Raw genomic sequence first — 25,270 nt, forward strand, 5'->3', positions numbered from 1 at the left:
GGATGAGTCATGTGGGATCCCTTCCATCCCATCATTCCAGGATAATGAGGGAGATTCGTTTCTTTCCACCATTTGCACACAAAATAAAATTTCTGCATTTGCTGGAAATGCAGGAAATAGATGTTGCTGTGGAGTAAAAGCTCCTGGCCACTGGAAAGGAGCTGGAAGGAGCAGCAAATGGTGTGAGGGGATCATGGAATCTCAGACTGGTTTGGGTTGGAAGGACCTTAAATCCCATCCAATTCCAACCTTCCATGGTCCCAGGATGCTCCAAGCCCCAGTGTCCAGCCTGGCCTTGGGGACTGCCAGGGATCCAGGGACAGCCACAGCTGCTCTGGGCACCTGTGCCAGGGCCTGCCCACCCTCATTCATTAACAGCCATTAATGAACAATCACATCTGCAAATCACTTCGCAATTAATTTGTCAAATGAAACTGTCTTCAGCCATCAGACACTTAAAAAATATGTATTTTTTAATGCAATATGACTAAATCCATCTGAAATGCAAGGTATTTTACCTGAATTAAAAGCTAAATCATTGAATATGCCTTTGAAAAACTTCCAGCTTAGGCCAGTGACCAAACAATCCAGTTGGTAAGGCTACAGCATCTATAATATCATTAATTAAGCAGTTACAGGCTCAGAGGTACAGCCTTTGACAGGTGAACAGCACGAGGCAGGCGAGGGGAGTGCTCTGTGCCAAAACACCTGAATTCATCCTGAGAACACAGGGAAGATGAATGTAACTCATTTCCTAAACACAAGCACGTAAATGACACCTTATTTGTTGATCATAAGGAGTGATTTGTAAAGTTCAAGTACCAAAATATGCAAATTGGCACCACGCTCCACATGCTGAAGAGCAAACGGATCCTGGAGATCTCATCCTCACATGGCTTCTGCCTAATTCTGGAAAAAGCCACTCTGAGGAGTTCAAAAAAGTGCAGCACAAACACCTGGGCACCGACAGCAGAAAATCCAGGAAATTTAGCTGGTAGGAATTTAGGAAAACGCCAGATTGATACAAAAATAGAGAAAATACGTGGGCTGCTCAAAGGGCTTTGGTGGCCTCCTTGAGCTGCATGGATTTGATGTGGGGTTTGGGTCTGCCAGGGGCTTGCCCAGCTCCGGGCAGGCAGGAGCATCCATGAGGATGATTCCCTTAGGAGCGAAGCTTTGATGATCCTCGTGGATCCCTTCCTGCTCAGGATACTCCATGAGAAATCCAGTGACATTGTCATTAATATCTGCAGAAAGGCAAAGAAAATATAAAAACACTCCACATTTGCAACAGGGAAACATCAAATTTTTTTGTACATAATTATCTTTTCATAGCCCAATTCCACCCACATGGGGCAATTGCCTTCTTTCCTTTAAGGTTGTGTAAATTAATCAACATGAACATTTTACATAATTCATTATATAATTTCCCCCCATTTTTACTCACACATACTCTTCTCAAGTTGGGAGCCATTTGTTCTTTTTTAATTAATTGATGATTTTTACTTGAAAATGAAGTGAAAATACTCCTCTGCAACATGATAACCATCATCTACTGAGAGTGTGATTTTTAGTTATGAAATAAAACAAAGCAGGGCTGGGGGGGCCAAAATGACTCTGGAACGAGGCTGACATCACTGAGTTGAACAATAAATTATATTCTTTCCTTTAAGGTTGTGTAAATTAATCAACATGAACATTTTACATAATTCATTATACAATTTCCCCCCATTTTTACCCATACATACTCTTCTTTACTCAAGTTGGGAGCCATTTGTTCTTTTTTAATTAATTGATGATTTTTACTTGAAAATGAAGTAAATACTCCTCTGCAACATGATAACCATCATCTACTGAGAGTGTGATTTTTAGTTATAAAATAAAGCAAAGCAGGGCTGGGGAGACCGAAATTACTCTGGAATGATGCTGACATCACTGAGTTTAACAATAAATTTCCACAGCATCCTCCCAGACCTTGGCTTCAGCCAAGTGTCATGCTGCTAATTAAGATGCTAATGAAGTCACAGAGCCAACCACAGCAGCCTGGGCTCCGTGTGGAGCTCCCAGCTCTGGGATTTGGCTGCAGTTTGGAAAGCCCAGTTAAGGTTCAGGGGGTCAGGAGAGCCCTTAGGCACAAAGCACAGAAATTTCTGTGGAAGCTCTGTGGGCAGGGGAGTCTCTGAGTGCTCAGAGCTCTGTGAGGTGCTCCAGGGTTGCCATAGAGACTCACCAGGTCTGACCAAGAGTGAACACAAAATATTCCAACCCTGAACGTGCCGAACATCTGAGGCACAGCCTGTGGAAGATGCTCCATCACTCCCTGTTCTTCCAGTGAGCTGGGGATGAAATCTGGGGATGATGTCTGGAGAGCTGCTCTCCACAGCTCATTTCCTGTCACACCTGTGGCAATCAGAAAAACAGAAACTCCCACAGACACTGAAGGGTTTGATCTGCAGCCCTGGAAGAAGCTTGGATTGATGTGAAAATACAATGCACAGATATTAAGCAGAAAAATCATAAACTCATAATTCTATAGTTGTAAGTAAGAATATGCCTGAAGTAAGTGAGAAACTGCATGGGTAAGATGGTGAAGAGTTTATAGTGTAGAGGTGTGGTTAAGGTGGGTATGGAATAAACTCTATTATGGAATAATAGAGTTATAATAAATTCTATTATGGAATAAACTCTCTTATAACTTTAATTATAAACACTGAAGAGTTTAGCAGTTATGACAGAAGCAGATGTGTGCCTGTGAGTTAGAAGCCCATTAGATAAAAGTATCCTCAGTGCAGCAGAAGTGAGTAAAGGTGATGGGTTAGAAAAGCAAAACAAACCCTGTGGCAACTGTCCATTGGGTTAGAAAGTTCTGCATTGCCTTGGAACAAAGAATTGTGACTGCTCTTGAGCTGTGGCTGAATTCTTCTAAAATCTCAGGGCCTCTGGGACTGATGTTTATCTGAGCAATAAATCATTCTTAGCCTGAAAATAGTCCCACCCCTTCATTTCTAGCATTTCTAGCATTTCTAGTGACAATGATATTAACAATGAGCCCTTACATGTGCTCTGGAAGGTTCACATGAAGAAGTTGAAAAGATGGGTCTCAGCCGATCGAGCTTTTAAGATCTCCTTCTTTTCCAACATCGGCAACCCAGTGACTTCCAATCTGGCAAGGAATTAGAAGAAAAAGACTGTCTATCACCATAAAGACGGAAAAATTGCCCTAGCCCCAATTTGCTCTGTACCCCAACCCCAGAGTGATGTTTGCTATTCAGCAGTGTCACTTTTTCAGTCACCAAGGTCCATCCTCACCTCAGTTGTTCTCACCAGCCATGGCCCACTGGGGTAGGACAGTGAGCTCAGCTTGTTTCCTTAAAGAAGAAAGCCCTGCCGTGCTGCTTCACTCCCAAAAATAAATTTAAATATGGTGAGACTGATACAAAGCATATCTTTGACATTTTTTTCAATCTTTCCCCAAACTCTTTCAACATTTAAGCAGACAGCTCATCAATGACATTCTGCATAAATGCTCCACGGTTTGAAGTAATTTTTCATGATAAATCTTTAAAGTGCCAGACTCTCTGATAAGTTAAATTTTGATTTTCTTTATATGACAAATGGTTAATAGTTGTCTTAGAGCCTTTCTGCACGATGATTTTTATCTCTCTTTTATTACGGTAATAATAACATCTAATATACTCTCTCATATCTGTCTTGTTCTTTCTTAAGGTCAAAATTATATCCAGAGTTAAAAGCAGCAAGAGATTTCTCCCTTTCTTCTTCTTGGTATTTTCAGGGAATAAATTACCACATACAGGCAAATAATAGCAAATTAGGAAACCTGAATGTGATATCCATACTTTAATATGTGCTGGGCAATCAGAAACCCGAGTATTGGGATGTCATTACAACGAGGAGTTCTCAGGCTTGCAAGTTAATTAGGTGCTATTACATCAGGCTATTTAATTGCCTTCCTTGCCAATAACCTGTGAAGAAGAAGAAAAGTGTTAATTCCTCTTCTTGTCTTTGGGCAGATTTTGTTGGTGGTGTTTTATGGGATTTGTTCCCTTCAGGCTCAGCTGTGGAAACCTCAAATCTTCTAAGGCAGAGATGGTTTTTTTGGGGAGCAGAGGAGCAGCAGGTGACATGTTGTGCTCCTTGGAAGGTGCCATTCCAGGTGTGGGGATGGGGATGGGATGAGATGGGATGAGATACATCTCCCACAACCTCAGGGTAGCATCAGCCCAACCCCAGGGCCCAGCACAGGCTAGTTTATAAATTCATTAACTTATTTATTATCAACTGATTTATTTAGACACAGCTGGATCTGAGTAGCCACATAACCACATTTCCTAATGGATGGGTTCTCTTTATGGCAATGATAGCACAGTTAAAAGGAGTTTAAATCTTCAATAAATGTCAAAATAAAAGTCATTTATTCAGTAAATCTAGGGAAATCTGGTTTCTAGTTTGAACTAGAATCAAAACTGGCCAAATTGAGTTTGGCTGCTCCAAACAGTGATTGCTCAGCTCAGGGATGGTTCTCACAGCCCAAAAAAAAAGGAATCATCACTGGAAATTTATGTCTAAAGCTTCCAGAGATAGATATAAGTTAGAGCAAAGTAAAGAAAAAAAAACAAACCTTATAGATTCAGGAATTCTTCATGTCCTCTCCCTCAGCCTTTCCAGCTATTGAAACCACCTTTTTCTGTCCCAAAGCTCTTACCAAATCCATCAGTCATGACACTGCTTAGTCAAGATGGCTCAATGAAGGCAGTTCCTTATTTTTCAGACAGGGAAATTGAGTAGAAATTATTTTTCTAAAGTCACAGACTGAATTACTCAGCCAAGAGTGGCCAGAGCATTCCCAACTTCCCAACTTGCTCCTCAATCCCCACACAAAGCACCATTTTTCCCACCCTCTGAACTCTTTGATCTTTTCCCTTTCTGTTATGTTAGCCAAGAAAAATAGTAAAAAAAAAATCACAAATTATCTTCTCACAGCATCATGAATCCCTGTTCTGCAGAAAGAAATAAAATTAATGACAATACATTAATTACGGTGCAGGTTGGCACCCCTACAGTTGTTCCCATTGTTCACTTATTACTGAAAAAAAAAGACATTTTCTGCCATATTTGCAGTTCCTGTCAGCATAAAAATTGAAGTGCCTGGCAATGGCACTGTCAGATCCTTATTTCCTGACAGGGATCACGGAGGTCACTCTGTTCTCTCCAAAACAAAGGCACCTCTAAAGTTCAGAGATGAGTTCAGCCTTGCAGGGCGAGTCTTCTGTGTCTGAGATGGCCACATCAGCCCTCCAGTGACAGAACTCCTGAAAGGCAGCTGGGCAATCCACATTTTCCAGGCTTGCTCTGGATTTAGGTGATTTAGGTGACTTATGGCTCTTGGTGGCCCCCTGGTCCCATTGTTTTGTACATGCAGATCCCTCCAGCTGGAGTGTGGCCTGTCAGGGGCTGGCTGAATCATAAATGGGGTTTTTCCAGCAGCCAATTTTTCTTGCATCCCTTATTTTTGATAAAAGGGGAGGAAGGTCTGTGGGAGCAGGACAGCAGCTCTGCATCCCTCTGGAACGTGCCCTGCTCAAAGACAAATGCCAAAACACTAAATGAGTTACTCTCATTCCTGCACAATAAATGAAAGGGAAGAGCCTGATTTTCCAAGCTCCACGCAGAGTTCTGTTGGCTTAAAGACAACTTTGCTCATGCCAGGTTACCAAGGCAGGAATATATTTGATTATGTAGGAAAATGTTAGCAAAAACAGATCTCAAAAACCAAACAAAGGTAAATCTGAATGCGTTTGGGATTTTTGCTTTCCTGAAAGATAGTTTGGGTGGGGATATGAGCAGGACAGAGCTCTGCACTGGGACAAAACACCTCCATCCCCACAGCCGTGTGCAGATGCAGAATGGAATCATGGAATCATGGAATTATGGGATCACAGACAGGTTTGGATGGAAGGAACCTTAAAGCTCATCCCCTTCCACCCCCTGCCATGGCAGGGACACTTCCACTATCCCAGGCTTCTCCAAGCTCCAGTGTCCAGCCTGGCCTTGGGCACTGCCAGGGATCCAGGGGCAGCCACAGCTGCATTCAGGACCTGTTTCTGCTTCTGTCACCAGCCAGGAATCATTCCCAGCCCTTCTGTTTTCCGTGGCCAAAGGCAGTGAAGTTCTGCTCCCTGAGGAGTGCTGGAGAGACCTGGAGAGTGTTTGAGATGGAAAATTTGCAGGACATCTGCCATGGCTGAAATGCCAGCAGCCAGGAGTGACACAGGGCCATGCCCAGCTGCAGTGTCACCATGGTGCCACCCTGGGCTTGCTCCCATCTGATAGTACCCAAGGATAAGAAATACCTAGCACACTCCTTAGGCATTTTCCATGGTTCCTAAGATCCCATGGTTTCTAGGATTCCATGGTTCCTTAGATTTCATGGTTCCTGGGTTCCATGGTTTCTAGGATTCCATGGTTCCTGGGTTCCATGGTTCCTAGGATTTCATGGCTTCTAGGATTTCATGGTTCCTGAGTTCCATGGTTTCTAGGACTTCATGGTTTCTAGGATTTCATGGTTCCTGAGTTCCATGGTTTCTAGGATTCCATGGTTCCTTAGATTCCATGGATCCTGGGTTCCATGGTTCCTAGGATTTCATGGCTTCTAGGATTTCATGGTTCCTGGGTTCCATGGTTTCTAGGATTTCATGGTTCCCAGGATTTCATGGTTCCTGAGTTCCATGGTTTCTAGGATTTCATGGATCCTAGGATTTCATGGTTCCTGGGTTCCATGGTTCCTAGGATTTCATGGCTTCTAGGATTTCATGGTTCCTGGGTTCCATGGTTTCTAGGATTTCATGGTTCCCAGGATTTCATGGTTCCCAGGATTTCATGGTTCCTGAGTTCCATGGTTTCTAGGATTTCATGGATCCTAGGATTTTATGATTCCTGGGTTCCATGGTTTCTAGGATTTCATGGATCCTAGGATTTTATGGTTCCTGGGTTTCATGGTTTCTAGGATTTCATGGATCCTAGGATTTCATGGTTCCTGGGTTCCATGGTTCCCACTCAACTCAGCAACCTCGAGACGACCCCAAAAGAGCTCAAGTGCTTAAGCGACTTTAAAAACCAGGATATGTTAAACTTTTCAGCCTGGACAAAGACAGGCAGGAACGTGTTTGATCTCCTTGGATCAGCCAGAAATCATCCAGAAAAACCTGCTGTCCCACCAGCACAGCTCCACGCTGGGCTCACTTTTCCCCATGAGCTCAGGCAGGGCATCACAGAGGTGCTGACACCAAACCACCTCGTTGTAGGGTTAAAAACGATCTCCTGAGCTATGATATTTAACAGGGAAATATTAGAAAACATCCGCAGAGTGATTTATTGTAGTTTATATCACAGCTTTGACTGCAAAAGGCGTTGCAGAGACACTCTGCCACATTTCCAAGCCTGGTTACACTCAGGGGACACAGCCACAAGTAGAACTCACCCGTGTGTAACTCATCAGGTGACCTTTCCTCCACACCACATTTACATATTTCACATCAAATGACTTTTTCCTTGTTTTATTTTTTTTTTCCCAACAGGAAATGAAAAAAAAAATCCCAGATTTGGCACATTTCATCAGCTGGGTGTTGCCTACCTAAGTCAATTAATTGAGGCACAGGGAACGGTGCTGATTCCCTGCCTTAGAGTGACTTCCCAGGATTCTTCTGGATATGAGATGAGACATCTCCAGAGACTATTTCCTGCCAAAGTCATTTTAAATAACTACATTAAATCACCAGCGGAAGTTACAAGTGGGGCCTGATTCCTTCACCAGCGGCCCTTCATATCATTGGAAACCTGAAATGAAGTGTACTTTAAATCTGTGTTAAAATTACCAGTTGCCTTCAAGTAAGTGTGATTTGGGATGGGAAAGCACAGGAATGTCTCGTGCCTGGCAGAGAGGAGGGATTTTGGGAATACTCCGTCCTCCCCACAGGCTGTGCGCACGCATCTCCTCAAAGCACGGGATTATCTTTGTACTAATCAAAGAGCAGCTTGATTAAAACCTGATAAAGGAGGGAAATTAAGCAAATGAAAACATTCATTTCGAGACAAAACTTTATGCCAGTGTAACTTTGGGAACAAAGCCCTTCCCGAGCGCTCCCATCTGCTCCGCTCGGCTCGCGGCGCTCGGAAACCGACGCCCGGCGACTCTGTCAGAGGTGGCTTTGTCAAAAAAGCATCAAAAGGGACTGGAAGCAACGGCTGGAACTTCAGATGTCAAAACCTGGGCCGGGCTCTGGGACATTTGCTCAGGACTTTGCCCTTCGGAAGGAAGTTTTTTTAATTCCCGTTCCGACGCCGTTGCGGAAGGACCGTTTGTGGAGAGGGGACTCCAGGAGAGGCTTCCCAAGAGCCAGCTGCTCACCCCTGCCCACCTTGGAGAGGCAGCTGCTCAGCAGCACCAGGCACGAATCCCATTTCCCATGCAGCCAGCAGGTCAAATAAAAAGGGTTGGAGCTCTGGAGATTAAAGGCAAACAAACAAACAAACAAGGAGAAAAAAAAAAAAAAAGAGATAAGAGAAGGTAAAATTATGGATTCGTGTATTTGCCAGGACTTGTTCAGGATACAGAGCAAAGTAGAAACACAAAAGCAATTTATGCTTTGAATGCCAGGGATGAGCTGTTATTTTCTAAGGATTTATCGTGTTCAAAATCAGATTTTTTCGTAGCTTTTTATATTTTCTGGTCTATAATACTGATACAATTATGTTTAGAGTATGATATGAATTGTTTTCGGTGATGCTGACCAGCTGTGACACAGTTTCCTTGGAACAATATGGGTGTTTATTGCTGGAAAATGAGATTTTTTTCAGGGAAAAATGAAACACCAGCTTTTATAACCTGTGTGAACTTCTGAGGCTTAAATTGCAGGTAAGAGAAAACAAAAATACCTGTAAAGGTAAAATTTGGAGGATGCTTTCCAGTAGTTATGACCAATTCTGGAAGTAGTTCTGAGTAAGTTTAATAATAACAAAATAGTAACGGGAATTTTAAAAAGTCTGCATAAAAATCCAGGCTCAGACAAAAATCCAGGGTTTTGCACACATTCCTTTTACTTGCACTCTATAGGACAAAAAAAAAAAAAAAAGCCAACTACATAAAAACTTTCACATATTTCAACAGCTCTTAAAATAAATTGGTTTTAATTACTGCTGAATTATAAAATAAAACCATTTCCTGGCATGTCTGTGGTTGCTCTGTGTGTTTTTCATCATATCCTGATTTCCCAGCTGATTTTCCATTTAAAAGTCATATTCTGCCGTCTCTAAAAATTCCATGCAAAGCCATAGGATTAACACCTGGCATTGCTGGTAAAATTGCCATTAACCTCATTAGGATTTTTTTTAACTCAGTGTTTTATTGCTCTTCTTTAATAGTGGTTATTAAGTTAATTTTTTTTGTTGTTTTTTAATGACTTTTTCTGCAGCCAACACCTTCTGCCACTGACAAGGCGTTCCCCAGACTGAATTTTCCCCCTAATGAATTTTAATTTTTGCAAGAAAAAAACCCTATAAAAACCAAAAAACGGGGCACAGAGAAATTCTCCTTTTGAATTTTCAGCTGCTATTTCACTAGATTTTCCCAAACAAATAACTTTTATTTAGACATTTATTGAAGCAATTAAAGTCCTTTTAACCATGATATCATTGCCATAAAAGAGAACCCATCCATTAGGAAATGTGACTACTCAGACCCAGCTGTGTCTAAATAAATCAATTGATTATAAATAAGTTAATTAATTGATAAATTCACTAGCAATAAGTGAAATTAATACATATATCTCTAATTGCACCTCTTTGAGATATGCAAGGAATTCAGATTAAATGGAGAGGAGATTTGTGATTTTCTCTTTTCCATCCAGGATTTCAGCTCTCCACACTCCACATTAAATATGCACTGAGTTGCTCACATGATTATTTCAGAGGCTTGCATATTTTATTAATAACACCAGGAAAAATTAGGCAATGCTCCAGGAAAATTAGGTAATAATATTTAACCAATAGCTTTAATACAAGGAAGTTCTTTAGTTTTATAAAAAAATAAAAAAAACACAGCAGCAAAGAAGCAACCAAGCAAACAAAATTAATTTAAATAAAGAAGTGATTTAAGAGGAATGAAACAGATTTGGGATTAATTAGAGAATGGGACTTACCATGGAAGGGCCAACTGGGTAAGCCGAGCACACCAATGTCACGGAGATCCACAGGATGAAAACCAAGTTTAACCTGCATAGACTTCAAAGAAAAGCTGAGATTAATGCAAATTTGGACCAAAATCAAGCAAAATGTGAACAGAAATCAACCCATGCACCAAGAACCCCGCGGAGGCTTTACCTGCTCATTTTTTACCCAGCACTGTGTGTGTGAACATGCAGCACCACATCCAAATTCCTCACATATCCCTTCAGTTCTTCCTCAGGTGACCATTTTATACCAGAGTTCAGGAGGGAAAATGTCATCAAAGCTGATTTTATTCTGACTAATTGCTCCTTGTTTGGCCTTTTCTTCTTGTTAAATGGGAAAATGGCAAGAACACTCTCAGCTGCCATCACCAAGCCCGGGGATTTCATTTAAAGTGTCCCATTAAATGTCTCTCAAGTGGTTTTATTGTTACCTCTGTGTCATCACTGCAAGCCTGGTCAGAGGTCTAAAGATTTCAAAAATCCATCTCAAGAGTTTGTTACCACTTCCAATATATCAGGTGGAGACCTTGCAAAGCCTGGCAGCAAGGGAGAAACATTAAAAGTGCATTTTAAGTAGAAAATTCCTCAAAGAGTCTTATTCTACTCTAAACAGCACAATACAAAGAATAATATTTTTTTCTTATCTTTATCCCCCCAACATTATTTTTTTTTACATGCTTAGTTCTAAATACACCAAATTTTTTTTTTTTTTCTGACAATCAAAATTCTTTGGACATTAATTTCTACTATGCAGCCATATCTCAGCCCACACTGAGTTTAGCCAATCCAAACTTCTACAGGATTAATAAACTCTGTTAATCTCATTAATAAACTCTGTCAATCTCTAGCAGCACAGCAAATGTTTCATGTCTAAAAGCATCATTTGTTGCTGCAACAAATTTAATGGTGCAGTATTTTAGGGGATTCTGAGGTTTATTTATCCAGAGTGGTGTGAAAGTGCTGAATCCCACAAGGTCTGGGAATGTTGGACTGCACAGGGAATGCTGAAAAACATTAAATTCCATTTATTTTTTTCTGGGAATGAGCACCATGTCTACAAAAACATGCTGGGTTAATGCTTGGACTCGCTGATCCGAGAGCTTTTCCAACTTTAACCATTCCAGGGTTCTAAAGAAAACACTGAGGATCATTTCTGACAGCCACAGAGTGTCAGACGTGCACACAGTGAGGCACCAGCCCCAAATGTTGCATTTCCTTTGGTGTTTACACTGAAAAATCAATGGACAAGGGCTCCAGAAGAGACCTTTGTGTGAGCTGTTATAAACGGTGCCAAATTTCACTGCAATATTTCAGATCATTTCGACGATCTGGAAGGTCTTTTCCAACCACAATGATTCCATGGTGCTGTGATTCAGTCTCCTGATAAAGTGCATTTCATTCCAGGAGCCAGAGAGCTGCGAGGAGAAACCCAATGACATGGAAGAGCCTTCAGGAGTTTTAAACAAAAATTCCTGATGTGATCTCAGCCTGGGGTTGACCATTTCTCCCTCATCGTGGTGGTGCTGATCACGTCCTGGCTGACAAAAGCCAACGACTCTGAAATGACTTTCTAAAAAGATAAAGTGGTTTTAAAGGAATTGTGGTTGCTGGTGAAGCTCTTCAGGACTCTCCATGCCCACGAGGATGAAATTTGCCTCATTTAAAGCCTGCAGCTTCAAACCCTTTATAAACCCATCAGCAGAGCAGGTGACTATTTGCATTTCCAGCCTCATTCGGAGAGCAAATCCTCTCTTTGAATGGAACCTCCCATTCTCACTTGTCCAGGACCTCCAACTCCAAGGATAAGAGGATTAGGCCGTGTTCCTGCTGCACAGAAAAGCGCTTTGGGCTGGATTCTGCTTGAGCACAGCTTAGCTCAGCTCTCATTGTGTGTGCATTTAGTCCAGCTCCGTCTTAATCTGAAATTAACCTTCACACAACACTTTTTGTGGAAGGTGAGGGGCCAGGACAGGCTGGTGATTAAAGCTCAGGGTTTCCAGGTTCAGTCTGAGACTCTCTGGGTAAACTTTGGTGCATTATTGACTTAATTTTTTTTTAAATTGTGAGTTGTTTGAGGCCCAGGTGATCTCCCATTGGGTCTGGTCAGTCCCTCCTATCCTCACCTTTCTCACATCCCTCAAAAAGAGAGGTTTTGGCCAGGTGAGAAATCACAAACTGCTTTGGAACTGAAGAACCACAGGATCATGGAATAGCTTGGGTTGGAAAAGTCCTTTGAGACTGAGTCCCACCATTCCCCAGCACTGCCAAGGCCACCACTGCCCCACGTCCCCAAGTGCCACCTCCACAGGGTTTTAAATCCCTCCGGGGATGGGGGCTCCACCCCTGCCAGGGCTGGACAGCCCTTTTTGGGAAGAGATGTTCCCAATATCCAACCTGCAGCTGCAGATGGTACCAAGGCAGGAGTCACTGAGATATCACCACGGGGCCCAAGGGCTTTGCCCACCCCTCAGGCACACACAAAGGTATTTCCTGAACATTCAAACCCTCCCATTTGCTCCTCCCTCCCTGGAGGTTCTTTTTCCCAGTTTAACACAACATACCTGTGATTTGCTTGCATGAAGCACAGACGGAGATTGAGCTCCATTCCAGATATTCCCACTTCAGGTTTGGAGGAATCAGGTTGAACAGAACAAGTGGCAATTGACATTTCTGTCTCCTGCTCTGTCTGCAGAGGCTCTGCTCCCAGGCTGGGTTCACTGGCAGCTATCAGAGGTCAAATGAATCATTAAGAACCACACTAAAACCTCCCAGCATCCATAAAATTTGTATTTTTGCAGAATAAATCAGCAGCAGTATCAGCAACAATCTTCCCTCCTGCTTGCCTTGTTGGAGGGATCCTGTATTGAACCTCAATGCTGCTTTCCTTTGGTTTTCCCCCCAAAAATCATATGGAACAACACAAAACTCACAGCTGAGCCTATCAAACCTTGCAAGGTTTTGAGGTTGATAAGCCTGTAAGCTTTAGGACATGATATTTCCTTCTTCCAGCCCAATAGTCAATCCAAAGTGTTTTAAACTGACATTGTGGGACTTTGCTAAGGGATCAAACAAAAAATGAATGAACATACCTCAACCTGTCCATTGGCATAACCCCAAAAGTTGCAAAACCACAGCTCCTGATAAAGGCGAGGTTCAAAATCTCATTTCCTTCTGGGAAGCTCCCAGTGAAACCTCAGCATGGCTTTGCTGGAGAAAACTGCTGGGATATTTTGTTCCAAACCCATTTTTTTTTCTTGCTTTCAAGAATATCAAGAAAGCCAAAAGCCAGCTGGTTTGCTTTCAGCCCACTGCAAGGTGCAAGTTGGAAATCAATCACACTCCCAGCACATGAACCTGCTTCTGACTCAGTGATAATAGAAAATCCCAGCAAGACACCAAGAGAGAAGAAACACAGAAAGCAGAAAGTTCATTCCTTGGGTCATTCCCTCTGTGCTCTCACTGCTGCAAGGGGACACAACCAAACCCTTCAGCTGCACCACGAGATCTCGTCTGCAGAGGCACAGAGGAGCTGCAGAGCTGCTGATAGACCTGACTGATTCTGGGCATTTCCTTGCCATGGAGATCTCTAATCCCCTTAAAACTGGGTATCAGGTGGCTGTCAGGATGGACACTTCCATCCCTGGAAGTGTCCAAGGCCAGGCTGGACGGGGCTTGGAGCCACCTGGGACAGCAGCAGGTGTCCCTGTCCATGGAAGGGGTAGCACTGAGGCATCAGGAGGGAAGTGATGCCTCAGGTTTTGGCTTTTCTGTTTTTCAGATTCTGTGCTGCTTTAGTGTGAGGGTCTGAGCTTCATCTCAGGGGATGTTGAGCTCTCTGCATAGAGCAGGGAGACAAAACAATTCCTGCTCCAGCTGGGCACCAAGGGCAAATGATCCAAATCTCAGCCCAGGAGCACAAACAGCGTGGGCTGGAGAGAGAAAAACAAGCAGGATGGGAGTGCCTGGGCTAAAGCTGGAATGGGACAATGAACTGCAAGGTGCAAATGGAGCAGAGCTGATCCCAGTGAGAGCCCCCGGGAGCGCTCGTGCATTTTGGGACCATTTTGGTTCCTCTTGGGTGCAGCCCTGGCTGGGCTCTGGTGCTGCCCAAGGTGGATCCATGAGGAGATCCTTTGAATAAATCCCTGCTTTGTTCTGTGACTCTGCCCAGCCTCTGCTCCAGGGCAGCCTCCACAAGGCATCATCAGCACTGGATGGGATTTAAGGTTTATCCCAACCCAACCCTTTCCAGGATTCTCTGCTGCCAGAGAAGAATGGCCCTGACTGACAGGGTCAGGGGGTCTAAGGCCAAATGATGCAGCTTGGGGAGGCTCAGCTCTTGCCCCCCTGCTGCCCTCAGATATTTGGGCAGTGCCTGCCCACCTGCAGTGCCCCCCCACCTGCAGTGCCCCCCAAGCAGGTGGCACTGGTGCCCGGGGCTGCTCTGTCCCCTGTGCCATTTACCTGGCACAGAGCTCTCTGGGGAGGATGCAGTGATCTCATCAAAGGTCAGGCACACATTTTCTGCAGCCTGTGCTGGCTGCTGTGGGCACCCAGCTCCGTGCAGAGTTCTCCAGAAGGACAGAGCTGTTTATTGAATTCCTTCCTGGCTGCCAGTGCTGCCAAGCCAAGCCCTGTGAGTGAGACACTGCTCCAGCTCCTTGCAGGCAGGGACAGCTCCTCTGCTGAGCCCTGGCACCGTGCCCTGGCTGGGAAGATACACGGCTCCTTTTTAAAAGCCAGTTTTTAATGCAATTCCACTCAGACAGCACTCCCCTGGCAGCCTGAGCCAGCAGCAGCTCAGGCTCCAGCCAGGCCCCCTCTGACGCACAGGTTTGATCTGTGAGAGGAGGAAAATCAAAAGGCATTCAAGGCAGAGCAGCACTGCCAGTCCTGCCCCCCTCCACAGCTTTGGTTTTCCTGGATGGATGCTCAGCGGGCAGGAGGGGAGCAGCAAGAGCTGTCAGGAGATGGAAGGAATAGGGCTCAGGGTCTGTGGACACTGTGAACCTCAGGATCTGATTTTGGAGCACTCCTGCATCACTGGGGCTGTGCACGTCACAGTCACGGCAAAGGGGACGAAGCTACAGTTGAATCCTCCCATGCCAGGGGGGAAAAATTAGCTCCAAAATCCCATTTTTGATCCCACATCACACAGGAATCGTGGGCTGTGTCACAGTCACCATCCCCAGGATTTTAAAGTCTACATCATCATCTCTAAATATACAAATTCCTTTTCCTGGTTACAGCCAGAGCTGGTGTGGGCAGAGGCAGCACGAGCTCCTTACCCCACTCCCCAGCACGTGTCCCAAAATGAATCCAAAGCGGTGACGGAAAATGTCGCCACTCCCCACGTCCCACAGCACGTGGCACCTCCTGGGCCTTGTGCCAGGTCCCACATGGCCACACAGCCCCTGCTGATGTCACCCAGCCCTGCTGATGTCACCCAGCCCTGCTGATGTCACCACGCTCGGGCTGGAGCCCACGGGAAGTGGCAGGAATGAAGCTTTTGGCCAAAACATATTGGAACACGTCAGGAAATGTTTCTGATTTATGGACCCCTCGTTTTTTTTTGCCAGATTCCTTAGCACACCTTCAGATAAACAACCTGCACGAAGCTCAGCACGATAAAGCTCTGCACCAAGTGCTAAAGCCCTCTGAGAATTTATCTGAAAAGAAAGAGCAGAGCAGACAAAAGTTGCTCAAACCGTCAAGGGGAGGCTCAGCAGTGGAAAAGTGGAGGTAATTAACATTTTTGCTACGCTGATTTGCGCGTGCCAACGTAATTTATGCACTCAGAAATCTCTCAAATAGATCCTGCAGGAAGTGGCTGCTGAAGAAAAGATGTCAGTGCTGAGCTAAAAAGACACCTGTCATAATCAAACCCAAATTCCTGCTCAGATGCAACAAAGATCTCGATGATCTGAGAAAGGCTGAATAGTTGTTGAAGGAGAAGCCAGAAAGAGAAAAGAGCCTGGATAGACAAGGAAAGGAGAAGGATTTTGAGGAGAGAGAGGAGAAAAGGATGTAGGAAAGTCTGATGTGACTTTAGAGGAAGAGATCAAACTTTAAAGGGATCAAACTTTAAAGGAGTCGAGGAAAGCTAACATAAATATTATAAATAGCAAGGAATAGGGAGAAGGAGCTGGGTGGCTTTGAAGGGCACAATTTTTAATGGATTTTATTGCATTGCACCTGAAGGTTCTCCCATGGATAAGGTTAAGGAAAGAGGGAAAAGGAAAACATAGAAGAAAAGGAAAACATATCCAATATTTTCTATTGGGATAATCTGGCTCAAGCAAGTTTGCATGTTTTCCCCTACAGAACCCCAGCACAAACCCATCTGTTTGTGCTCCCAAGTCCTTGGGATGTCACACCAGCAGCCCCGTGGCAGCTGGGAATGGGGAAAAGGGAGCAGTGTAGGGAAAACTGGCTTCTGGCAGCACAGGTAGGGCAAGGAATTATGCTGGGAGGTTTTGGGACACAAACCTGTGGATCCATAACTGCCCATAAGGCCAGTGAGGGGCACTGGGGATGCTGAATGCTGCTCAGGATACCCAGAACTCACAGGCTGGCCACAAAAGGGACAATTGCTCACCCCGAGCAGGTTTTTGTGTGCAATCCAGAGTGATTTTGCCCTGGAGAACAGCTCAGGTGGATGCAAAGCAGCTGCCAGGAGGTTCTTTATCCCTACAAACACTCCTGGGCTGAGGGACCCCTCATTTGGAAGCAAATCTCCAGCTCAGAGCTCAGGGTGACTCCCTTTCCTCCCAGCCAGGCAGCACTGGGGAGGGAGCATCTCGGCTGCTCCTCAGATGAGCTCTTGGCATTTCTGGAGAAGGGTAAGATGCCAGCTTGAATTTGTGACACCAGACCTAAAGAACCTTTAGGAAATAAGTGGCTACATCTGGAACAGCACTCATCCTGTGGAGGAGGTGAGAGGACACACCTTTTTGTCTCCAAATGCAGATTGTTTTCCATCTGTTCTCCCTGCTCTTTTAGCTCGCGGCTGTTTTCTCTCTACTTGGCTGTGCCATTTAAATAAACAAGGATATTGTAGCCTCTTTAAAGGAGACTCCTTTCCTGCAGAAGCCTTTTTGAAAAGAAGGATCCTCTCCACAATGACCCGCTAAACAGCAAGCAAATAGGAGCTGAGCCCCAGCTGCACGCTGTGCTTTAAAATTGGCCGATAGGAAGATAAAATCAAACTGTGAGTCTGCCTCGCTCTGCAGGCTCTGGAAATGCCACGTCTGGATCAATTCTTGGCGACTTTGGCTGCTCGTAAAGGTCCTCAAGCAGCAGAAAGGGAATGTGGCTATCAAACAATTCGGTGCCTTTTGTCTGAACATGATCCTGATTTCCCCTTGTGTTCTCTCCCTCTCATAAAAGGCTTCATCCAAAAATATCCCACACCACAAGACAGGAGAAGTTTCTGTCTCCTCACTGAAAGCCTGTTGCAGCTGGCTGGATTTTTCTTGCTCTGTGCAAGGATTTCTTTGTGCCCAATTATGTTTCAATGCTTGATGTAACTCCTCTGGAAGTTAGAGCTGCAAAGGGACTTTTAATGAGGTCAGGGAGTGACAGGAAAAGAGGGAAAGTAGGTTTAGCTTGGGTTTTGGGAAGAAAATCTTCCCTGTGAGGGTGTAAGGCCCTGGCACAGGGTGCCCAAAGAAGCTGTGGCTGCCCTTGGATCCCTGGATGTGCCCAAAGCCAGGTTGGACATTGGGGCTGGGAGTAAACCTGGGACAGTGGAAGGGGTTTGAGGTCCCTTCCAACCCGAGCCATTCCATGATTCGATAATTTTATGATTCTGTGATACCTGGCTCCTTTATTCTTCTATTACTTGCACCAGTACCTGATTTCCAAAGCTCATCTCTCCCCTCTCCACACTCTGAGTTCCCCTTTTAGCATCAGGGTCTTCAGGGTTTTTACCCCTCCCCACAGCTGCCACATTTGGAGGTAATCAACTGCTGCTTCTTAATCAAGAGCACCGAGGAATCTGCATAAACACAAAATCCAATATCAGAAAAGCTCATGCAGCCCTGTTCTCTGGGGAACAGAAAAGGCCAGAGGTGCTGAGGCTCAGGACTGCTCCCTGGGCCAGGCCAGGGGATATTCTCCAGCTTTTCCTGCTCCAGTCCCTCAGGAAAAGCCCTGAAGGCCCAGGGCATGAAAAGGAGCAGCTCTCCGTGCCCTTGGCACTGCTCTGGCTGCCAGGAGCAAACGTGCAGCGCTCAAAAACCCAGCGCCCCTTTCTTCCTGCCCGCTGCCAGCCCGGCCTTTCATGGGAGCAGGGAAGTGTCAGGAAAACTAATCCACAAACATCAGGTTCATGGCCAAAAAGGGGACAGAGGACTCCTTTTACTTCATTCCAATCAAGGGAGAGGCCATGGGGAATTCCCCTGGGGTCTCTCCAATTTTTGGAGGACACAGCCTCTATTTTATCCCAGTTTCCCATCTGCATTTCCCTTCTCACTTTCCCCATTTCTGAGGTACTTGAGAGGTTCAGACTTCCCAAAACACCTGATACCGAAGATTTCCCTCTAATGTTTAACCCTCCCTTTTAATTTTTAATTCTTAGGGAATTTAGGGGTTTTCCCCATTGCTTCTTTCATCTTTCAATGTCTAATTTCATTTATCAGCAAACAAAGCTTATTTGTAAAAGGAAATATCTTCCATGCATCAATCAGCAGAATCCTTCCCATTGTTTCTTTTATCTCCTAGTGCCAGTTTTATCTACCAGCAGACCCACAGCTTGTTTGTAAAGACAAATTCACTATTCATCTCAGAAGGTTCAACCTTTAAACCCAATTCCCAGCTCGGGAGTGCACTGGAAAAACTCTGGAATTAACACTCACCTGAATGATTGGTGGCATAAAAAAAAAAAAAAAAAAAAAAAAAAAAAAAAAAAAAAAAAAAAACCCCAACAAAATACAAGAATATAAAAGAACAGCATAAAAACATCAAAATCAATAAAAAAGAAATCAAATACCAGATAAAAAGACTAAAACAAAATCTTAAAACTAAAATCCTCTTGTAAACAATGAAAAAAAACCTCTTTTTTCCTGTAACACATAAAACTATAAAGAAATAAAAGGTTCAATTTATACCAAGCAAAAACCTCCATGTTAAAATAAACAAATATAAAAGCAAGTATAATCCCATAGGAAATTTAAACAGAAAAAGAGAGAAGAGTAATCCAGCGGGGTTTGTTTTCAGGGATGTGCCCCAGGGATGCTTCTCAGGTGCTTCCTGAGCATCCTCTGGCTCAGGGATCCCTTGATGCCTTGAGGAGCTGGAGAGAGGCTAGATGGAGCTCAGAGGAATAAAGTGGAAATTTATTGAAGAGCCTTCAAAGGCCACACCCTGGCAGTGCCCGGATGGCTCCACGGTGGAAGCAAAAGAGCTTGGTCACGAGATCTCACATTTTTATAGGTTTTGGGCCATTTGCATACAGGAGTTAACTGTCCAATTAACAGCTTCAAATGATGAAGTTTCATCCTCCTTGCTTGATTGCCCGTCCTCTTCTTTTCACGTTGTTTGTGCTTTGGGCCTGAAGTTTGAAGAGATTGTCCTTGAGTCTCCAGCTGGAACAGGATTGTTTTGGCTCCACCACCCCGTGAAAAGATCCTAGTGACACTTCATAGAAAGCTAAAGCTGCACACCAAAACAGAAGAGAAAAACTCAGAACCCAAGGTATCACCCTGACAGGGCTCCTGCCCTTTGGCATCGCCTCAGGAGGTGGGAGAAGCTCCAAGGACCAGCACAAATTATGAATGAGCAGCTAGGGAAGAGTTCCCACAGCTCCCAGAGCTCCCAGACCTCCCACAGCTCCCAGAGCTTCCACAGCTCCCAGAGCTCCCACACCCTCCCAGAGCTCCCAGAGCACCCACAGCTTCCAGAGCTTCCACACCTCCCAGAGCTTCCACAGTTCCCACACCTCCCACAGCTCCGAGAGCTCCCACAGCTCCCAGAGCTCCCAGAGCTTCCACAGCTCCCAGAGCTTCCACAGCTCCCACACCCTTCCAGAGCTCCGAGAGCTCCCACAGCTCCCAGAGCTTCCACAGCACCCAGAGCTTCCACAGCTTCCACACCTCCCACAGCTTCCAGAGCTCCCACACCCTCCCAGAGCTCCCACAGCTCCTAGAGCTTCCAACACCCTCTCAGAGCTCCCAGAGCTTCCACAGCTCCCACACCCTCCACAGCTCCCAGAACTCCCACACCTCCCACAGCACCCAGAGCTCCCAGAGCACCCACAGCTTCCAGAGCTTCCACACCTCTCAGAACTTCCACAGTTCCCACACCTCCCACAGCTCCCACACCCTTCCAGAGCTCCCACACCCTCCCAGAGCTTCCAGAGCTCCCAGAGCTCCCACAGCTCCCACACCCTCCACACCTCTCACAGCTCCCACCCCCCCCAGAGCTCCCACACCCCCACAGAGCTCCCAGAGCTCCCACACCTCCCAGAATTCCCACAGCTCCCAAAGCTCCCACAGCCCCCAGAGCTCCCACAGCCCCCCAGAATTCCCACAGCTCCCAGAGCTCCCACACCCCCCCAGAATTCCCACAGCTCCCAGAGCTCCCACAGCTCCCAGAGCTCCCACACCCCCCCAGAATTCCCACAGCTCCCAGAGCTCCCACAGCCCCCAGAGCTCCCACAGCCCCCCAGAATTCCCACAGCTCCCAAAGCTCCCACAGCCCCCAGAGCTCCCACACCCCCTCAGAATTCCCACAGCTCCCAGAGCTCCCACACCCCCCCAGAATTCCCACAGCTCCCAGAGCTCCCAGCCTCTCCACGCAGCAGGAACAGCACGGCCACCTTACAGACAAGAGATCCCTTGAAACTCAGATAACCCCACAGCTCTCTGCCTTGCCACACTCCATAACATCGGCAGCGCCTAAGCCAGCAGGACAGCAGCTAAAAATACTCTGCTGCAGCTCGTGGCAGCTCCTGATGGAAGGGCAGAGTCCCTGCCATGTGCTCCCTGCAAGTGTTGCAGCCAGCGGCCTGGGGGCACGGCCCTGCCACGGCCCCACATCCACAGCAGGGTCTCAGCACGAAGTTCTCCATCGCCCTGGAACCATTCACAGCTCAGCCCCGCTGTGCTTTCCTGGTCAGGCTCAGTGTCTGTGTTTTCAGTGCCAAACTGCTCTGCAGCCATGTCGAGTCCCTTCGCAGTCCCTGCAGTTCACAGGCTGGAAATTGGCAATTTCTGATCCAAATGTCGGCGATGGGAAATGCAGACCTGGGTAACTTTGTGTTTTCCAGGGCTGTTTCCCAACCTAGAACCTCTCCCCAAAGCTCACTGGCACGTTTGGGGTAGAGTGGCATAAAGAGGGGCTTGGGAAGAAGAGCAGCTGTGTCCATGTAGAGTTCATGTTCCCTGCTGTCCTTCTGTGCTCAGTCCCATTTTCTGCAAGAATGAACAGAGAGCCGAAACAAAATGTATTTACTGTGCTTTTTTTTCTGCTGCATAAAGTGATGTTTTCGTAGAATCCCAGAGTGGTTTGGGTTGGAACAGACCTTGAACCTCATCCATTCCACCCCCTGCTATGGGCAGGGACACTTTCCACCATCCCAAGTTGCTCCAGCCTGGCCTTGGTCACTTCCAGGGATGGGGCAGCCACAGCTTCTCTCTGCCAGGACCTTACACCCTCATAGAGAAGGATTTCTTCCAAATACCCCATCTAACCCTACTGTTTTTCAGTTCAAAGCTATTCCCCATTTTCCTGCCCTATTAAAATCCTATTAAAAACCTGCCCTATTAAAAAAAAAAAAAAAAACCTCCTCTCCAGCTCTCTTGTAGCCCTTCTAGGTACTGAAAGGCCCCAAGAAAATCATCCCAGAGACTTCTCTTCTTCCCTTTTTTTCAGCCATGTGGGGTTTTTTCTCTTTCCTCACTGCTCTTTGTCTGTAGGGAGGGGTAGGCCTGGTCCAGCTGCCCCTGAGCTGGGACTCTCTGCATTCACAGCACCCACTCAATCCTTGCCAGCAGGCTGTGCTCAGACTGTGTGTCCTGAGCAGTGAAATCCTCTTTATTCAGGACAATCTCAGCCCAGGAATGACCTTAACTCAGTGAGGAAACATCCTAAACTGCTCCAAAGCTAAACCTCGGCAGGGCTGGCCAGGCAGGCCCTGCTCCCTGCTGTGGATGGAGCTGAAGATGTTCCAGTTGCCTGGGAAACCACTCCTTGGGATCACTGGAATAATGCATCCCACACCTCTGCCTTCGGACTCACCATCAGCACCTTGTCTGGGAGAGAGCCCTGCCTGCAGGAATCAAATCCTGCTCCTTCCACAGGGATAAATCCAGTGTGAAGTCACTTGTGGGCCAACCACAACCAGATGTGCCCCAGAAGAGTAAATATGGGTCACAGCCAGGGCGTTTGAGCAGCTCATTCCTCAGCTGAGGACACGAAGATTAAACCCATTAGGATATTACCAGCAGGTGGAAGAATTGGCTGAGTAGAGATAAAGGAGCTACAATCAAAGGAGATGGGGTTACTCAAGGACTCAGAGCATTTATTTAGATTAAATATTTGCAAATTGGGATAGTTTTTGGCCTATTTTAAGAAAGAATGAATTCAATACTTACAACAGGAGCACAAGGTAGGACTTTAAAAAACCATCTTGTTCCATCCTCCTGCCATGGAAACGTGGTTGGGGTATCAGCCTGATTTTAGAGGACAAAAAGCCATAAAGAAAAGCAGGATATTGCTCCAAGTGTCCTATTGCTGGCAGCATTTAGACAAGGCAAGCAGCATCATTTCACTGCTTGCTTACCTTCAATCAAAAAACAACACTGGGCTTTAATTTCTCCTGTGGGTGTAGTCAGCTCTTAAGTTAAAACCCAGGCTTTAATATCTTCTCCTCATAATTTAGGTCATGGGCAGGGAAGCAACACAGGGAAAAACAGAGAGAAAATTCAGACTTTGCAAGAGATGCTAAAAAACTGCAGCTCGTGCTCGGGGCTCCCAGGGCACCGACTGCAGCCACTCCTCTGCTCAGAAAGCCTTGGAGCCAAAAAAGAGAGGCTGAAATCCCTGCAGGATTTAAATCCCGAGTCCCAAGGCCTTTGTAGGGTCTGTCTGCAATCCCTGAGGTCAGCAGGGAATTTTCTGCTCTTCCCTGGGAGTGCTCATCCCTCAGGGAGAGCTGGAGGAAGGGCTGGAGGTGCTCCACTCCTGGGGAAGGGGCAGAAAGGGACACACAGGGACCTTAAAGGAATCATTGGGATCGTCCACTTCAGGTGCATGGAAAAATGGAAGCAAAAGGGGTTTAATGGCAGGGAAAAGTGTCTCAACAAAAGGCTGGGAGAGCTGGGGGTGCTCACCTGGAGAGGAGAAGGCTCCAGGGAGAGCTCAGAGCCCTGCCAGGGCCTGAAGGGGCTCCAGGAGAGCTGGAGAGGGACTGGGGACAAGGGATGGAGGGACAGGACACAGGGAATGGCTCCCACTGCCAGAGGGCAGGGATGGATGGGAGATTGGGAATTGGGAATTGTTCTCTGGGAGGGTGGGGAGGGGCTGGGATGGAATTCCCAGAGCAGCTGTGGCTGCCCCTGGATCCCTGGCAGTGCCCAAGGCCAGGCTGGACACCGGGGCTGGGAGCAGCCTGGGACAGTGGGATCTGGAAGGTGGAAGGTGGATCTGGATGAGCTTTAAGGTCCCAACAACCCAACCCAGTCTGGATTTAATTCTGGGATTAAACAGCAAACTGCAGCTGCACTGGTCTGGGAGAATCCCGTGTTGTTGGTTTTTATTTTTTTTCCAGTCCTTCATTTCAAAAATCCAAACAAACCAAAGCCCTTCCCCTGTTGTCTCTGAGACAAATTCTGCAGTTCAGTGTCTCAGTGGGGTCCTGTTCACCCCCAGAATTCACAATTCCACCCCCCTGCTCAGTTTATGGTGCTCATTCTCATCAGAACATAATTACACTGCACAGGGCCATAAACTCCCCATTCTGGGGGATGGAAGCAGCTTTCTTCTCACATTTATTAAATTGTGTTTATACACATCCTTACTTATTTATATGGCATCTTCCTTATTAAATAGAACAGCAAAATATAATTGAGTCTTCCATTCCTAATGGGTTTTTTTTGTTGTGGGTTTTTTTTTTTTGGTTGTTTTTTTTTTTTTTTTTTTTTTTTTTTTCTTTTATTGCCAACATATACATGCATAAATTTCTGAGCATCCAGAAGTCATCTGAAGCTTTACATGATCAGGGCAAGGCAGCCTTGGGGTTTTTTGCTGGGTTACCATCAAGGGTTGTTGCATCCAGCTGACACCAAGCACTGCTAAAAACACACTCAGCTCCTTCAAGACTGCTCAAGCAAAATTAAAATTCCAGGAAACTGCAGCCAGTTGATTCCTGACATATATTTCAAGTGTAACTGCTTGGACTTTTCCTTTATTATTATTAATTTTTTAATATTTCAGCTCTGGTGGGATGTGATTTGAGATTTTCAGAAAGTCAGTTTCTGGAGAAAATGTTAATAATGAATGGAGTGAAATGAATCCCATCACAGGTGAATGTGCACGGATTTCAGTTTAGAAGAACACAGGAGTTGATTTGTTCTGTTACCAACCAGCCCCTTTGGAGAGGGAAGGAAAAAAGAGAGGGAAAAGGGAAGGGAAAAGGGAAGGGAAAAGGGAAGGGAAAAGGGAAGGGAAAAGGGAAGGGAAAAGGGAAGGGAAGGGAAAAGGGAAGGGAAGGGAAAAGGGAAGGGAAGGGAAAAGGGAAGGGAAGGGAAAAGGGAAGGGAAGGGAAAAGGGAAGGGAAGGGAAAAGGGAAGGGAAGGGAAAAGGGAAGGGAAGGGAAGGGAAAAGGGAAGGGAAGGGAAGGGAAGGGAAGGGAAGGGAAGGGAAGGGAAGGAAGGGAAGGGAAGGGAAGGGAAGGGAAGGGAAGGGAAGGGAAGGGAAGGGAAGGGAAGGAAGGGAAGGGAAGGGAAGGGAAGGGAAGGAAAGGGAAGGAAAGGAAAGGAAAGGAAAGGAAAGGAAAGGAAAGGAAAGGAAAGGAAAGGAAAGGA

At 45.8% G+C, this 25,270-nt stretch overlaps 1 protein-coding gene and 3 long non-coding RNA genes across 5 annotated transcripts; 1 reads left to right on the forward strand and 3 right to left on the reverse strand.

Moving 5' to 3' along the window:
* Positions 1 to 455: 455 nt before the first annotated feature.
* On the reverse strand, positions 456 to 2,923 carry LOC128791862 (uncharacterized). Its single transcript, XR_008432193.1, has 2 exons — positions 2,231 to 2,923; positions 456 to 1,247 (listed from the first exon to the last, which is right to left on the reverse strand). It is a non-coding gene; the product is annotated as an uncharacterized LOC128791862 (long non-coding RNA).
* Positions 2,924 to 5,728: 2,805 nt separating this feature from the next.
* LOC128791863 (uncharacterized) lies at positions 5,729 to 6,472 on the reverse strand. Its single transcript, XR_008432194.1, has 2 exons — positions 6,372 to 6,472; positions 5,729 to 6,217 (listed from the first exon to the last, which is right to left on the reverse strand). It is a non-coding gene; the product is annotated as an uncharacterized LOC128791863 (long non-coding RNA).
* Positions 6,473 to 6,971: 499 nt separating this feature from the next.
* Positions 6,972 to 7,808, forward strand: LOC128791861 (uncharacterized). The gene is made up of 2 exons (XR_008432192.1): positions 6,972 to 7,516; positions 7,596 to 7,808. It is a non-coding gene; the product is annotated as an uncharacterized LOC128791861 (long non-coding RNA).
* Positions 7,809 to 7,874: 66 nt separating this feature from the next.
* Positions 7,875 to 18,281, reverse strand: NPS (neuropeptide S). 2 transcript variants are annotated; one of them, XM_053949779.1, is made up of 5 exons: positions 18,100 to 18,281; positions 12,806 to 12,968; positions 10,676 to 10,780; positions 10,215 to 10,296; positions 7,875 to 8,519 (listed from the first exon to the last, which is right to left on the reverse strand). In XM_053949779.1, the coding sequence occupies exons 3-5, from the start codon at positions 10,684 to 10,686 to the stop codon at positions 8,310 to 8,312; spliced, it is 303 nt and encodes a 100-aa protein (XP_053805754.1). In that variant the 5' UTR covers positions 10,687 to 10,780; positions 12,806 to 12,968; positions 18,100 to 18,281; the 3' UTR covers positions 7,875 to 8,309. The 2 variants fall into 2 exon arrangements, with proteins under 2 accessions (XP_053805754.1, XP_053805755.1); XM_053949780.1 differs by having other exon boundaries at positions 10,396 to 10,780.
* Between the last annotated feature and the right edge of the window lie 6,989 nt (positions 18,282 to 25,270).

This window comes from Vidua chalybeata, chromosome 8 (genome assembly GCF_026979565.1).
Source record: "Vidua chalybeata isolate OUT-0048 chromosome 8, bVidCha1 merged haplotype, whole genome shotgun sequence".
NCBI lineage: Eukaryota > Metazoa > Chordata > Aves > Passeriformes > Viduidae > Vidua > Vidua chalybeata.

Bases quoted from the DNA above. Each gene is read 5' to 3' on its own strand.
- NPS (XM_053949779.1), bottom strand. The intron at 8,520-10,214 runs GTAAGTCCCATT...TTTAATCTCCAG, and splicing joins ACCCAGTTGGCCCTTCCATG to AGCTCCAACCCTTTTTATTT.